The sequence below is a fragment of the Monopterus albus genome, unplaced genomic scaffold (assembly GCF_001952655.1).
Source record: "Monopterus albus unplaced genomic scaffold, M_albus_1.0 scaffold51.1, whole genome shotgun sequence".
Lineage (NCBI taxonomy): Eukaryota > Metazoa > Chordata > Actinopteri > Synbranchiformes > Synbranchidae > Monopterus > Monopterus albus.
In genome coordinates, this window is record NW_018127931.1 from 4348184 (window position 1) to 4365533 (window position 17350).

The 17350-nt window shown below is 39.7% G+C and overlaps 1 protein-coding gene across 1 annotated transcript; it reads right to left on the minus strand.

The window, feature by feature from the left end:
- Positions 1-6755: 6755 nt before the first annotated feature.
- slc38a2 (solute carrier family 38 member 2) lies at positions 6756-16651 on the minus strand. The gene is made up of 16 exons (XM_020601465.1): positions 16439-16651; positions 15223-15333; positions 15022-15103; positions 14810-14925; positions 12931-13004; positions 12741-12833; positions 12194-12269; positions 11331-11413; positions 10902-10960; positions 10517-10684; positions 10325-10404; positions 10099-10199; positions 8140-8264; positions 7904-8048; positions 7717-7814; positions 6756-7574 (listed from the first exon to the last, which is right to left on the minus strand). Exons 2-16 carry the CDS (start codon positions 15327-15329, stop codon positions 7458-7460), a joined length of 1524 nt encoding a protein of 507 aa, XP_020457121.1. The 5' UTR covers positions 15330-15333; positions 16439-16651; the 3' UTR covers positions 6756-7457.
- Positions 16652-17350: the final 699 nt, after the last annotated feature.

A 17350-nucleotide genomic window follows, 5' to 3' on the forward strand; every position in this document is an offset into this window, starting at 1 on the left:
TGCTCAGTTGGAGTAAAATTGGCTTTGTTTAAAACTTACTGTACTTCCTTGTACATTGCACATCTGTGGTGTAATTATAAAAAGGGCAATCTTCTTGTCAGTGGCTTATAATGACGTCCTAAGGCTGTTATTGAAAAGGCCTAGATGGACGAGTGCTAGTGAATTGTTTGTCATCTCGAATCAGTACATTTTTCACTGTCTTAAGAACTTGATGTATAAATTTGTCGCTTGAATTGTTCTGAAAATAATATTTTATTGTTGACTATTGTTGCAAACAGTGACATGCGATTTACTTCAACTCTCTGGAAACACTGGTATGCCTGCCTTTTAAAGGGATAGTAGTTTATGGTTGATGTCTTGTATTCGGTTTTTCTTTTTGTTGTTGTTTCCTCTTCTTTCCTTTTAAACAGTTTTTTTTTATCGTTTTTTAATTTTTGAACTTGGATCTTGAGTCTATAATAATAAGTGTCAATACACCACAAAGACAAGATATTTAATGTTCAAACTGATTAAACTTTGTTTTTTTGCAGTATTCACTCATTTTGAATTTGATGCCTGCAACACGTTCCAAAAGAGCTGGGACAGGGGAATTTTTACCACTGTGTTACATCACCTTTCTTTTTAACAACACTTAATAAGCCTTTGGGAACTGAGGACACTAATTGTTGAAGTTTTGTAGGTGGAATTAGTCCAGGGTCTGCCAGATGTATTGTTGTATTTTGCGCTTCATAATGCGCCACACATTTTCAGTGGGATACAGGTCTGGACTGCAGGCAGTCCATCTAGTACCCACAGTGTTTTACTACAAAGTCACGCTGTTGTAACACATGCAGAATGTGGCTTGGCATTGTCTTGCTGAAGTAAGAAGGGACGTTGCTGAAAAAAACCTCACTGGGATGGCAGCTTATTTTGCTCCAAAACCTGTATGTACTTTTCAGCATTAATGGTGCCTTCACAGATGTGCAAGTTACCCATGCCATGGGCACTAACACACCCCCATATCATCATGGATGCTGTCTTATGAACTTTGCGCTGATAACAATCTGGATGGTCCTTTTCCTCTTTAGTCCAGAGGACATGACGTCCATGGTTTCCAAAAACAATTTGAAATGTGGACTTGTCAGAGCACAGCACACTTTGCCACTTTGCATCAGTCCATCTCATATGAGTTTGGGCCCAGAGAAGCCGGTGGCGTTTCTAGGTGTTGTTGATGTACAGTGACAAGAAAAAGTATGTGAACCTTTTGGAATTTCATGGTTTTCTGCATTAATTAGTCATAAAATGTGATCTGATCTTCATTTAACCCTTGTGCTCTGTTCGGGTCTGTGGGACCCGGAGACACATGTCACCTTAAAAACAACAATATATATAAATATTTATCACTTCTTCTGACCCAGCTGACCTTCCCCTGCCTTCTGCTATTTTTGACCCATTTGAGACTGTTTCTCTGCCTGTGTTATCAGAAGTGGTTTTACAAATGAAAACATCTCACTGTTCACTTGATTTCCTGCCAACAAGATTATTCAGGGATGTTTTTGAGTCTATTGGTCCTAGCTTTCTGGCCCTAATTAATTTATGTTTGACTACAGGCTCAGTTCCAGATGCTTTTAAACAAGCATCCAGCCTCTTCTTAAAAAGCCAAATCTTGAGCCTTCAGTGGTTTCCAATTTTAGACAAGTGTCCAAATTATCTTTTATATTGAAGGTTTTAGAGAAGATTGTTCTTATTCAGCTCCAGTCTTTTCTGCCAGGTAATGGCATTGAGGAGCAATTCCAGTCTGGGTTTAAATCAAAACACAGTACTGAGTCTGCGCTATTAAAAATTAATAATGACATTTTGTTGGCCAGGGACTCTGGGGATCTAGTTCTGTTGGTGTTTTTATATCTCTCAGCTGCCTTAGATACAGTGGATCATGAAATCTTCATATCTCCCCTGGAACAGTGTGTAGGAATTCGTGCTACTGTTCTTGATTGGTTTAGATCTTACCTCACGAATAGAAGTTTTTCTGTTAATATTGGTAACTGTTCCTCCTCCTCAACTATCCTCTCCTGTGGTGTCCCCCAGGGTTCTGTACTTGGCCCAACTCTCTTTTCCCTGTACATACTTCCACTGGGATCACTTCTAAGGAGATATGGATTCTCTTTTAATTTTTATGCGGATGACATCCAGATATACTTACCATTAAAAGCAGCTGGAGGGGCATCTCTACAGCCACTGTTTGACTGTTTGACTGACCTGAAAGCCTGGCTGGCTCAGAACTTTTTAAAATTAAATGAGGATAAGACTGAATGTGTTTTATTTGGTGATCTGGCGACATTTGCTGCTTTTAATCATGACTTGGGCCTCCTGGCTCATCATTTCAAGACGACCTAGGGGTAACATTTGACCGTGACCTAAGATTTGACAAGCAGATCAACTCAGTCGTAAAATCTAGTTTCTTTCACCTGAGGTTGCTAAGTCAAGTCGTTTCTTTCTTTTAATGACTTTGAGATTGCAATTCATGCTTTTATAACCTCTAGACTTGACTATTGTAACGCATTATACCTTGGTGTTAATCAGTTGTCTCTCTCTCGTCTTTAAATGGTCCAAAATGCTGCTGCTCGTGTCCAAAAGGCTGCTGCTCGTCTTTTAACAGGTACTAGGAAATTCGACCATATAACTCCGGTATTGGCCTCTCTTCACTGGCTTCCAGTCCGTTTTTGTTTTTAAGGCTCTTAATGGTTTAACACCACCTTACCTCGCTGAGTTGGTGATAATGGATGGTTGGAAGACAGATTAGTTGAGTTTTCTGACTAGTGTGTGCTTGTTGATTGATGCTTTTAAGCCTGATTTTACCCTCACATCATACTTAATATATCCAAGGGTGCAGCTGTTTTGCCTTGTATGGTGTGCAGATGCACAGCTAAGGCCCCAAGTCTGTACAGGGCCTTACCTGTCCTAATAAATGCAACATATTATCACAGTTACTGGACAAATTGAATGCAGTACTGACTTCCTAATGAGTTGCTTTCAGTCCGTGATTAAAGTCTATGATTAATAGTTCTGTCAAATCGACGCATCAGATAAAAGCAAGTGCATGAGATCTTTCATGCCTGTTGAATGTTGTTTATAAAGTGCTATACAAATAAAATTTGATTGATTGATTGATTGATTGGAATTAATAACTGATTGACCCGATTGACTCTACAGCTCCCAGCAATAACCTCAACCAGGCACTTCCTGTAGCTGTGGATCAGACCTGCACATTGTTCAGGAGGAATTTTAGCCCATTCTTCCTGACAGAACTGCTTTAGCTCTGTCATATTCTTTGGACGTCTCCCGTGTATGGCTCTCTTCAAGTCATTCCATAGCATCTCTATTGGGTTGAGGTCTGGGCTCTGACGTGGCCACTGAAAAAGGCAGATTTTGTTTTTCTGAAGCCATTCTGTTGTGGACTTGCTCCGGTGTTTTGGGTCATTGTCCTGTTGCATCACCCAACTACGACAGAGTTTCAGCTGATGTACAGACATTCTCGCATTATCCTGAATGTTTGCTCTTTCACAAACTGCAGGCGTGCAGCAATGTTAATTTTAGTAAGCAGCAGCTTCCTTCGTGGTGTCCTGCCATAGACACCCTGCTTGTTCAATGTTTTACGTACTGTAGACTTATGAACATAGATGTTATCCAGTTCCAATGATGCCTTCAAATCTTTGGCTGTCACTTGAGGCTGTTTCTTTATCTCATTGATGAGTCTTCGTTGTGCTCTTGGGGTCATTTTGACTGAGCGCCCACTTCTTGGCAGAGTAGCAACAGTCCCAAAGTGTCTCCATTTGTAGATCATTTACCTAACGGTAGAGTGGTGAATTTTTAAAGTCTTTGAAATCACTTTATAACCCTTTCCAGCTTTATGTAAATCAACAATTCTTGATCATAGATCTTCTGAAAGCTCTTTTTGGCGAGGCATGGCTCACATAAGCATATTCTTCTTGTGTGGAGCAAACTCAAAAGGTTTGAGTGATTTTTATCAGTCAAAGTAGCTCTAGTCCACACCTCCAAAAAAACAGAGTCAAATAACTGTAGGCTGAGTGTAATAATTTGTGCCTATGAAGAGAGGTTTCAGTGTATGTACTGTATATCTGTACTGACTTTTGCAAACACCTTGTAGTAGTATTTACTGAATACTACATGAAGACAGCTTATATTGTATATCTTCAGACTTGTGATTCTGGCAATTAGTTATTCAAGTATTTAGAACTGAAGCAGTCAATTAATTAGTAAGTTGTCTGGGAATTATCAGCAGCAATTTTGGTAGCTGATTAGCCATTTCAGTAAGTTTCCACTCCAATTGCTAGATTCTCAAATGTAAGGATTTGATGTGTTTTAATGTCATATATCATGAATGTCACTTTTGACTTTTTCCTGTTAGGAGTCGCCATAGTGAATCATCAGTGTGACGATTCGCATGTTGACATTTGGCACTGTTTTATATCCTGGATGCCCTTCCTGGCGCAACCCTGACTCAAACCCGGGTCGTAATGTCATATATCATACTGCATTGAATCTAAGGGTTTTTGTCTGGTCAGACAAAACAAGCAATTTGACATCATGCAGGGCTTTAGGAAATTAGAACTGTCATTTGTTACTATTTTCTGAAAATTCATAGATTTCATGAATTTAAACATTGTGCAGATAATTTAAATTGTGAAAATAACTGTTAGTTGCAACCATATCTAACCTGTGTGGGATACAAAGGTGAAATGGATTAAGCTGTGTTGTGCCCTCTGGTGACCGCTAGATAGCAGTGTTATCAAGAGAAAGGGGCTTTGTCTCAGTTCAACACTCCATTCATGTTTGTTTTTGCCTGCACTTAGAAAATAATTACAACTCCACAATCATGACAGTGCTTTTATTTATTTGCGGAAGGCACAGAGTAGCTGCTTAAGTATTTGATTTACACTCAGAAATCTTGAACTTGGTTATTAATTCTTGAAAAAGGAAAAGGTTGTCTTGAGGTTGTCTTTAGTGCTTTTAACTATATACGTAGGTTATAGCATTAACGTAATGTAAGTTCAGTACAGAGTGTACAGTTTCATCTTAAAGGGCTAACTAGAACAAAGTAGAATGTGAAGAAATATGAAATATCTACTTCTATCTTTTATTTGTTCTTCTAAAAAGAATTTGAAAAACACTGTCTCTCAAAAATGACACTGCTCCAACGTGTTTGTTGTTATTACTAAGGCCTCTGTTGAGGTGGACTACAGTTGTTTTGAGATTATTCAGAATCCTTTAGTTTTTACACACAGTGTTACTCTCAAATGGGCTAAGATTATTTCATCAGTCTACACTCAACCCATAATGTCAAAGTGAAAATATAATTTGCAAATTTCTAAAAAAATTGAAAACTGCCATCTCAAATTTACAAAATAATTCAGTCTTTACTGTGTTCAGGTGGATCCTGTTTGCTTTCATTTCCTTGAGATGTGTCTAGAACTTCACTGGAGGCCATCCATCTATCCATCCATTTTCCTCCGCTTATCTGGGGCCGGGTCGCGGGGGCAGCAGTCTAAGCAAAGATGCCCAGACTTCCCTCTCTCCAGAGGAGAGCTGGAGGCCAGCTATGGCAAAGTGATTTCTTTGGTGATAGTTTGTACAAACCTGTGTATATAAGATCAATGCAATATTATAGATTTTATATATAGTTGTAGTTTTATCTTTTAGTAATTACAAACTAGATTGACACAATCTGATTTGTGAGGTTTACCATTAATAGCCCCCCATTTGCCTGTATTGTGGTTGACCATTCTGACAGACATTTGAAGATTCCTGTCAGGTTTTACTCCATGTTCTCATAAACCACATTGGTAAACTTTGTTCAGACATGAAGGCACATGACACAAACACCATCAGCCCATATTTTAGATTATCTTTGATTTTAATTGGACATTAATTACAGGATATACATAGTGTTTCATTGAAACAAGAGGGTAACACTGGCAAGCAAAGTCCTCTTTGCTCCTGAGGTCAAGAGATGGCTGACATACTCTCCAACCAAGATTTTACTAATCCAGTTTCATGACCAGAGGCCAAAAAGGAAACAAGACTTCTGCCACTGTGTCAGTGGCTTTCACCTATAACACACTTTTCACAGAGTCAACACAGTATGACATTTCAGTAAGTCTTAATGCAGATGAATCAGTGACATTTCATTGTAGCCTATCAGAACAAGTTAAATATCACAAATTCACCAGCTTGGGCTTTTTTTGTTTTACAGTTCCTTTGCATGATTATAAAAAAAAAAGTTGACAAAACATATGTACAGTTGAACTCAATAGATATATATAGGCTATATACAGACATACAGTATTATATAAATATAGTAAAATAGATTAAGTTACATTGATTTCAAGGTCTTCCATAAATAGACAATAACAGTTTGGTGATGTGTTAAGTTACTGTTGGAAGCATAGTGTATCAACAGATGACACGACTCGATGGGCAACAAGTTCCCATTGAGCTCTCAAGTTCTTCATTGTGAGACATTTTGAAAGCAGAAAATTGTGCAACCATGTATAAAAACAATAAAATTATTGTAACAGACGCTTCCCTCGATCTTCTCTTATGACAGGCATAGCGACCTCCAGGTCTCAAAGCAGTAGTGTCATGGCTGCACATCCAACAAGATCTTCAGCATGTTATAGACAAAATACAGTGTCAAAAGAGCCCTCTTGTGAGATACTCTACGGCTCCCAGTGTCACATTTGAAATAGCAGGTTCTGTTTTATACTTTGTATTACAAGGAAAGTTGACATTATAAACAACGTCACAAAGCCTCGAAATGAATACTATATAGATGTGTACTAGGCCTGGCTAATGAAAACTGAACTCTAATTTTTTTCTGAAAAGTAAGTGCTTTTCAATATACAAAGATACTTTCCAAATTAATTTTTGGCAAAGTACTAAAGGAAAGATTTAAAAGAAATGTTAGAAGGAAGTTCATTGCCCTTGAGGAGGGTCCATTTTCAAGTTTGCCTCTTGTCAGTCTTCAGGAGATTCACATACTTTTCTCAGTAGGATTTATTGTTGCTGAGCTCTGACGTCACAGCCACACTCACATACTTGAGTGTAAACTGCATTTTGAATTCTTGGGAGTATGTGATATCAGTTCTGAGGCACCTTCAAATATTTGATTTCAGCTGTACCATAACAAAAATAAGAAAAAAATTTACAAAAAAAAAAATTACAGAAAAAGTTACAACAAAAAGAAAAACGTAAAACACCATCTATGTGGCCTATAAACAGCATACTGTACAAAGTTCAGATACATTCTCTTGGAATGGCATGGTCTGTTGCTCAGGAAGTCTAATCTGAGCATCAAGTAAGTTCTTGTGTTTTTCTTTTTTAACAGTACGGTTTGATCTTTGTTGGTCGCAAGAAGCTTTTTCTTTTCTCTGGCAGGCTGTAGCAGAAAACGTCAAACCTTAGTGTCCTTTAGTGCTTTTGTTTGTGCTGGCTTCAAAATTGTGCATCCAGTCCAGGATGATGAGGCTCATGCTGCCGATCATGACTATGATGCCACATAGGAGGAAGGCGGTGGCCTGGAGAGGGAAACAATTTCACACTGAGCTAACGTGTTCTACAAAAGTAATAGATTCCAATAGTCAAATAAGCATCTATAAAATGATTCTCTGGGTATGTTTAGGTAATTCTATGTGGAGGTATTAAGAACCAAGTCCTTACCCCAATCTTTTGCACAGATTTCATGGACTCTTTCTTAACCAGTTTTATGTAGAAGGCTGATGGCAGGATGAAGATGAGCATGGCAGCAGCAGAAGCGCCTGGAAGAGGAAAGAAATTTTGCATTTTAGTCACAATATTTTGTATTTGAGATGCTTACTAAGATATTATCATACACATAGACACCCACCAATGAAGCCAAAGATGTCCCTGATGGTGGGTACCATGATGACTAGGCCATTGGTGGCAACCAGTAGGGCCACAGTAATGATGGTGTGGCGGATCCAGCTGAACTCCTTAGTGGCGCACAAAAGGTGGGTAATGGAGGTACGAATCTACACAGAGACAAAAAGAGAGGTTATCCTACATGACCCACTAAACTCTACTAATAATCGAAGATCTGAGCTTGACTTCCTTGACACTTACAGGGAACAGCACCACAGGCACGGTGAGGGTGACGGCAGCCAGCACAGCCAGGCGGACAATCAGCAGAATCACATCAAACTGATTGAACTGGGCATAGGTGCGCAGCAGCTCAGGGCCCACGTTTGCTGTATGGAAAGACAGAAGAAACCATTTAGAGATGACTCACAAACATAACAGGTGAAACGTTCTCTAAGAAATATGCAGGTCAAGATCAGATGTAGTCTATAAAGAGCACAGGCTGTAAACCTTCCAAAGCTGTCAGAACTAAGTTTTCCATGACACCATATAAAGCTTTTACTTTTGACTCCCAGCTGTGCTTTGTGGTTAGTACTAATCATCAAATGCTAGTATACGAACACGTTAGACTAGGTTGGTAAACATTACATCAGCATCAACATATCACTGTAATTGTGAGCACATTAGCTTGCTTACATTCACATTTAGGTCAAAGTATTGCTGTGCCTATGTAAAAAAAATGTAAACAAGATGTTAGCATGAAAAGAAAGTCTGAGTGTAATATTTTTATAAATGTGTGAAAACAACACAACTCAGACTTAAATTAAAACTCATCTAAATGTTTTCAGTAGTGTGTGAAATATTTTACTGCATTCATGACTTCTGCATATGTATTAGATTTGTTTCCTCAATTGCAGTGTATTTCAATCCCACACAGACTTAATTTTTAACTGCAGCTCCTTTCCTGTGACTGGCTTAACTTTTCCACACCTTGTGTCTTGTCCTAAATGTAGCAAAGTCCACCAATCAAACATCATAATGATTCAGCAGTCTCTCCTTGCCCTGATTTAAACTAAGCTCCACCTCAGGTTTTGCCCTGTCATGATGGTTGAAGACACTGTTGCTAACTGTGCTCTTGTATAACTAGTCTCATGTTCCAGGAAAAAGTCTGTATATTTACTTGGATGTCCCTGCCATGACAAACAGAAAGACAAACACACTGGCAGGCTGGGAAGCTGCATCAGGTGGGGCTTTTCACAGCCTGGTGTAACAGACGTGGAGTTGTATCGTGAGCATTTTTTTCCAGAGAGGAGGATCTTTATTTAATTTGGGCATGAATGCTTCTTCCCTCAACTTTGGGATTGTTGATCTGCTCTGACATTTAGTGCAATGACTGCTTGTAAACCCACACTGGTATGATTAACTCATTGTTGTGTTCTAGTCATCTGTTTTTGAATTGAAAGCATTTTGGCACATTTTTTATGCCACATAAGTTTCTACATGCACACATAGGTGGAGCCAAGGGTGGCACAGGCAGCAAAAATATGATTGGCCACCTCTGCTGCCATCCCTGCCAGAGTCTAAACGTGATGCTTGTCAGTATTAATGAATAAAAAATAAAAAACAATGACACACTGTTGACTTTAATACAACTAACATTTTTCTGGTGCTTTATAATTAATATTGGTCAAATTAGTTTTATTTCATTTGAATTAATTTCTCCAGTTGTTGTGGAATATTTGGCATGATTTGCCTCAGTGTGCAAGAACCACTGTGCAGCATTGATGACCCTGGCAGGAGTAAATGAGGAGTGCAGCCAAAGTTAGCTAAAGAAACCACTACTTGTCATTTTTACCCAAAATAAACTGTTTGATTCCTAATAACATATGGTTTACTATTTCATTGAACTAGGGGTGTACTTTTTTCATATATTTTAACTGTGCCACCCCTCTCTGTGTCTGTGCCCCAGCCTGGCCACCCCATCCAAAATTTCTAGATCCACCCCTGCATGTACACAGAAACAAATATGATTTCTGATTGTCCGCTAAATGTACTGCCTCAAAAATTATGTTACAACTAATGTTGAGGGATCATTCTCTCATTTACTTGTTTAACTGTATGTTAAATCTCAGATTAGAGAATTGCTTTGCTCAATAGCAGATGCCTGCCACTTCAGTGAATAAATTTATGCACACACATCAAATATTTTTTCCCCTGACTCACAGTTAAAGGTGAGGTAACCGAAGAGGGCTGCCAGCAGGTACATGATGAACATTGCCAGGAAGGACACATTGGCAACACCTTGCATCTTTCTTCGGGAACGGCTGTTTGTGTGAGAGAGAAGAGGGTTTTGTTTAGACACCAGGACACAGTAATCTTTGAGTTTTTAAGAATGCAGCTGTGTTTTGTTGTTTGGTAGAACACGATGAACAGAAAACAGTTTACTCACTCCTTGAGCTCCTCATATATGGGCAGGATGGCCGGGTGGCACACAAAAGCAAATGTCAAGATGGGAACAGCATAGACAGTCTGGAGATAATAAAAAAGAACAAAACAAATGACACCCAAACATTACATAAAATTTTACTAGTTTTCACAGAAATCTGAATTCCCCAGACATTTATGTGTCAGAGAGCCTTACCTGCGAGTTGAAGACAAAGTATTTTGGCATGCAAGCATCCTCACTGTAGTCCACAGTGGTGGTGTTGAGTTGGGACCATGAAACGTTCAGCAATTTGCTCACTGTTTCATTCAGAGCATTGACATCAACGGGCAGGGGGCATGGGATCTGGAATTTCTTGACGATCACCTGGAGGACAAGACAGCAGTTTTAGGCTAAATTTGCTATTACTGTGGGCAGATATTTGCTAGATCTTTACATTTGTCCATTTAATGCTGGGTGAAAACTACATTTATTCCATCATGAGAAACAAAAACCACTGAAACCCGACTACTGTGAGAAATAAGTTCAGTCAGTATTCCAAATCCAGTTTTAAGTTATCAATATGTGGAAATGTTTTACTCACCACAATCAGAAAGAACACCATGCAAAGCAGCGACAGGCCGCTGGTGTAGCCAAGGTAACCTGGGGAAAGGGCAACAAAACATGAGCTGCTGGTTTTTTATGAGTAGCTTTTTTAAAAAGTGGCACCAACGCCTAACTTAATTTAGAAATGTGTCCAATGTTACAACACAGACAAACACACAAGTGTGTTTTCATTGCTCGCAGGGACTTTACATTGAGCTCCTTATACATGGGCAGGATGGCCAGGTGGCACACAAAAGCAAATGTCAGGATGGTCCCCACCATGTAAATAACCCGTCTCTGGTCCCCACAAGGAAGGCAGAGTCCCCAGAATGTGTGTGTAAATAGGTTTTGGTCTCCACAGTGCAAGTAATACCAAGGGTCCATGCATGCACACACGCACACACACACAAACACACATCCAGCTTACCCAAGTTCTTGAGCAGAGAGAGGGGCAAGATTATCACAACTGTCACCAACAGCACCAGGTAGTCTCCATTAGTGTACCATTCTCTGAAACACAAGAAACAGCAACATGTTAGTGACACTTACTGCTTTTGAACCAACAAGAATCATTTTACCCTAAGCTGAGGACTCACTATAAGAAGAGAGTAGTTAACTTCCTTAGATTAAAACAGCACTGAGGAACTGAACCAAACTTGAAAGAGGTCACAGTGAGTTCATCCCGCGCTCTGTCTCAATGCGGCACTGGCTGCCTCTTCTAAATGAGCTCTTTGAAGGGTCGCATGAAAAAAGTGAACACTATCTGTTCCTTTAAAACTTCCAGACCACCGCCAACCCTACCTCTACTCAGACAGAACCACTAAGGCACCGCTGCAACTTATCCAAGACTCAGCATTTGAAAAAACATCTGGCAGCCATGTTTCTTGATGTGCCACCTCACCTCATTGTGTTTCTGCCAGTTGTTCATGTTCTTTTGTACACCTCATTTAACAATCCTGTTCTGTTGGGAGATATTTTACTGTACTAGAACACACAGCTTTCCAACACATCACTCACATCTCATGTTATTTGGAGTCCTTACTTCCCTTTTTGGGAGGTGTAAACTACACTGTACTGACAGTGACATTTGACTTAGTGGACAGCTCAGGGCCTCCATTGTAGGGTCCATGTTTTTTTACACATGGATTTTGCTTGTTTACAAGAAAACTCAAGTGGGCACCTTTAAAAATCCTATTTAGACTTGGTCTTTAAATAGATTCTAAAACCAAGTCTAAATGGTGTCAGTTAAGTGATCACACGTTAGCTGGGTTTATATATCTGATCACTCACCCATTTTTGGTTCCTAGAAATGCTTCAATGACAATGGGCAGCTCATATTTGATGATGTAGAGGTAGCTTGACATGGCTGTAAAGACAAAAACTGCATTTAGTATATTTTCCTGTAAAGTAAGCCAAGTCATCTCCATGTAGGGAACTCCACTATAAAAATAGTGGTCTAATATTTTAAGAGGAACTGAGTTGTTTGACATGCTTGTAGAATGACTGAAGTTATTACAGCAAGCTACTGTGTTTTCCAAAAAACATTTTAGTTTCCCTCAGCCAACATGTATGTTTTTCTTCTTTTTTATCCATCTAGTCAATTTAGATACTGTTGTGGGTGCTGAGAATGTGTGAGATCCGCTGACCTGCAAAACACCAGCAGCTTGCTGTAGTCTTCCTGGAAGACTATGGTCATTAATCATAACCCCCCCCAGTGTGTGACTGAGCTTGCGTCCTTTTAACAGTACAGAGGGACAATGTTTTAGCTTGTGGAATAAGTCTCTGGTAGACGCACATAGACAAGTAGTTTGATTATTGTTACATAGCACTTGCTCACCTCCAATGTTCTGCATGGTTATGGAGCAGGAAGCAGCGAGTTTCCCTGGCATCCCAAAGGCTTTGTAGCCTAGCTGCTCATACACCAGTGCACCTTTGAAAAAAAAATACACACAAAATTTAAGAATTAGAATTAAAAACTTAAAGAAATCACTGAGATGTTTGCATATACTACTATCTAACAGACTCACCTCCTTCATTGGCTGTCTTTAGCAGCAAGTGGACAGAATACAGAGAGAAGATGGCAACAGCCACGAGGAGAATCCTGGGAACAGAGGAGAGGGATCTCAACTAAATGTTGATTTGCAACCAAGATGGACATTATATGGAATGAAAACAGAAACAGCATTAGCCTACAGGTTCTGTTAATCATGAGCATCATCAGTGGGGTTCCAAAGGACAAAAGGTTTCCCTGTATGGGAGCCTCCTAGGAGGCTTGGGACAATGCAGAGTCAGCGCTGTGTGCCCTGGGATATTAATTATCCAGGTGAAAAGTGATCTGCAGGCCACCTGAGACCAATGCTGTAAAGATGCAACGTATCCTCTCAACATATGACTTGACTTGTGACCTTAAAGCATTGTCTTTCTGCTGACATAATCATTTCTATCTTCTCACTTTATACACTGCAACAGAACAAATTTCAAAAATATAAAGAAGAAAGAAGGAAATGGCAGTGCGTTATGAAGAAATAAAAGGAAGCCAGTACAATACTCTGTTGAATCTATGTTTGCCGGCCTGAGTACGGGATGGTTTCTGGTGGAATGTGAGAGGTCAGTCTGTTTTTCACAACTCTTAATTGCTGATGAGACAACACCAGACAGCATTTCAAAATGCAAACAGACAGCTCTCTTCAATTAATCAATGACAAAATGCAGATAGAAATACTTCCAGCTACATCAGCTATGTAGTTGCTGTTTGGTTTTTGTAATCTTCCACTTCCTGCAGATATAGGGACACAAATTGGCCAGATGCTGGCTGACAGTGAATCATATCCTGCTCCATTCATTATGTCCTATGAGCATACAGTAGGCATCTGTTTATGTACAGTAACTCTGGCCCAAATGCAAAGAGATTAGCTGGGCTAAACTGCTTTTCCTGCCACTCCCAGTGTTGGTAAACTGATGTATAACTTCTATTTGGTGGCAACTAAAGTATCTCCTAGCTTGCTCTGACTTATATTTTAAAATATGTTACAGAAAAATATCACTTTTCCTTTTGAAAAAGCACTTTACTGGTGTTTCTTCAGTTGGTCTCTAGCTCCTGTGGGGTTCAAGGTGGATATCAGAGACAGTAAGAGGATTAGGGATCAGCCCTGTGTGATAGTAAATCCTTTGGCCTCTTTAGATAGGAGTTCTTGTGTGTGGTTTAAGGAAAACAATTATCTAACTACAAACGTTTGGTATAATATGCAGCTCAGGGTTGAGTGGCTGTGGAACACACACAGACATTTGTGTACTTCTCTCTTTGTGCAGACACTCAGACATAATGCATTTCCTAGTCCCTTACCCTAATACAAAACCATCAGAACTAAATGCCTAATGCTAACCGTTACCCTAACACCTAACCAAAACCTAATTCTAACCTGAATCCTAAAACCAAGTCTTAACCCTCAACAAGGTGTTTCAGAAAGTGAGTACTGGCCAAAGTGTCCTCACTCTGTAGCAAAAAGTACATCATTTGGTCCTCACTACATAGCATATACAAGATCACACACGTACAGTGGGCGGGGTAAACCTGTTCTGTAAATGTACCGTGTATTATGACCTGAGGCCTTGATGCAACTTATAAAATCACACCTGCTGATCTCATCCAGTTACTCTGGATTATGAAACAAAAGCATGCCAGCATCAAGTGGGAATTCTCCTTTTCTTCGAACCTCACCCATTTAAATGACTGCATTATTACTTCAAAATCTTTCTTTCTTTGATATGAAGGTTGCTTGCAGTGGTTTGAGCCCCACTATTACCACAAATTCACCTTTTTAAACCTTTACAGCCCTGCATGTAAAATGTATAAATACCTTTAAAGTGAAGACTTTCAAAAGACCCCTATCTATGTTTAAAACTTACACAAATAGGGCGATGCCAGTGTTGGCCATAGCATACGACAGACCCAGGATGCCACTGCCCATGATGGCGTTTCCCAGGTTGAAGACAGACATGCCAAAGGAAGCATTACCCTGGTGCTGTGGAGAAAATAAATGATAAACTGTTAGGAAATCATAAAAAATGACAAGTGTTTAAAGGAGATCGAAGTGGTGGAGGATAAGAGGAGCTCTTACATATTCAGTCTCATACTTCTTTTTGCCCAGGCTGTGATCAGGTAAAAAGTTTTGATTCTCTGCATCTAGATCAGGGTAGTGGCTTTAAAAGGAAACAAAAGAGAGAGGACTTTAGAGATATTAATGTCATTTGACTCCAGAAAATGGCTCATATTCAGTTATATTTTGTGTGCTCAATCTGTTCTGTTCAGCCATCCTTACCCGTCCAATGGGATCTTCTTTGAGCAGTCACTGTTCTCAGTGTTGCTGCTGTCTTCTTCATGACAGAAGTTCAAATGGTTCATCTCAGTCTTGACAAGATGCTGCATCTTACTGTGAATTTCAGAGCAGGAAAAAAAAAGACCAGTTTTATTGTTTCTGTTATTTTTACGCATTTCTGTGTCTTGCCCTTCCTCCCCAGCCCATATTTATTTCTAGCTGTGTGCGTTCACGTTTCTTTAGAATAATCAATGTTACAGTGAGCAGGCGCGCCCAGAAGGGAGGAGGAAGGAGCGGGTGACGCACCGGCAGTGGAAAAATACCAGACCGGTATCTGCGGCCACCCGACATCATCTAAGCCCTGCTGTAGACACAGAATGGCAAAAAGCCGCATTACACGCCACAGACTTTCCCTCCGAAATCAACTTCAAAGGTGGAATGAAAATATCGTGTGTTCGTGTTCTTTGCTGGCACAGTACATTCTTTAAACTTGTAATGAAGCGGAATCAAATGACATTAAGGCAAAATGTGATGTGGATAGTCTAAATCTGATATCGTAATGGTTTTTTGTCTTTATTGTTTTGTTTTTGCCGTTTGTTTGTTTTGGCTAAATGGTAGGAACATACAAAGCCACAGAGAGCCCCAAAACGCCTAACCCAAGGTCCATGTAATGTAAGTTTCCATAACCGGCACCAATGGAAACAGTGGCACGTGCTGTGTCTGTATGGCTCTCCATTTTGCGCACAGGCTTTAGATGGCTCTGACTCACTGTTATTATCAGAGGCTTTTCAGATTACACACAGCTAGGCAGTTTATATACATCTTCATTTTCACCCTTTTTAAAAAAATTGAATTAGCTTTGTTTGTGGTTTACATCAGCGCCCCACAGCTTCATTATTTATTTACTTGAACCAGGTTGACCTGTTTAGAAATAACGCCCCGGGCTTTTTAGAAAAGACGTTTCTGGCTCTTTAGAGGTGTGCCACGAATCTAATAATATAGCAGGAAGTGTGTTTAGTAACTCAAAAGAGCCGGTAATGCTTCTGCTTTGAAATGAATGAGATTCAAAATGGAAATCAAAAGGCAGTTAGTGAGATAATTCTATCAATTCAACAGCGTAAAAGCTTTATCCAAAAGCGAATATTTCTCTTTCTACTGTAATCCGGTAATTTTCTAACAGCCGGTGAAGGATGATGATGATGATGCCAGTCATTCTTACCTGTAAAAGATGTTGCAGGATGCCTGTAAAATCCTTTAACTAAAAACCCCGAGAAACAGTAAATGTCCGGACGATTTCTTCACAAAACCGACTGATCCTTGTGTGTATTTAGGTTAAATGAGAATGAAGTGAACGATAGGTCAGTTATGCGTTTGGAAAGAAAACCCCGTTCTGTTCTGATGGAGAGGGGGGGTTGACTCAGCTTTATAAAGATGAGAGCGTTGCATCAGCCGAGTACTGGAGAAAGGGGTGTCTAGTGGGAGGAGGAGGGTAGAAGAGGAGGAGTGGCTTCACCCTGATTGAGGAGCAAGAGATTCACGCCTAGTGACGTCGTCTTGTATACAAAACACAGTAGTGACCTAGAGTGCGGAAAACCACAGGAGTCCTCCAGCTATTTGACACTATGTTCTGTCATATAATTATTACACTATGTTCTGTCATATAATTATTACACTATGTTCTGTCATATAATTATTACACTGTGTTCTGTCATATAATTATTACAAAAATACATATGAGACCAAGAATATATGCATGGGTCACTACGCCACAGATATTATGTCTAAAATATTAAAATGTTCTGAATCAGTACTTTATTTTTAAAAGTAGAATAAGGTTACAACATGCTTGTTGAACTCCATAGATACACTGCAGCTGATGTTTTCTTAAAGGTCAAGTGGCCTTGGCATCTGTCAGCCCAGATCGGAAAGTGAGGGGAACCTTCACATCACACCTGTCTGTCTGAAGGAGATTATGCACAAACGGAGTCATGTGACAGCAGCTATCCTGATCCTTATTTAAACTGTTGGCTCCTCTTGTTATGTCAGACTCCTTTTCATGTGTGTGGGAATAAAAGCTTTATTTTTAATGCTGGAAGAGCTGGGTATTGCATCAGGAAGGTGAATTGACTGA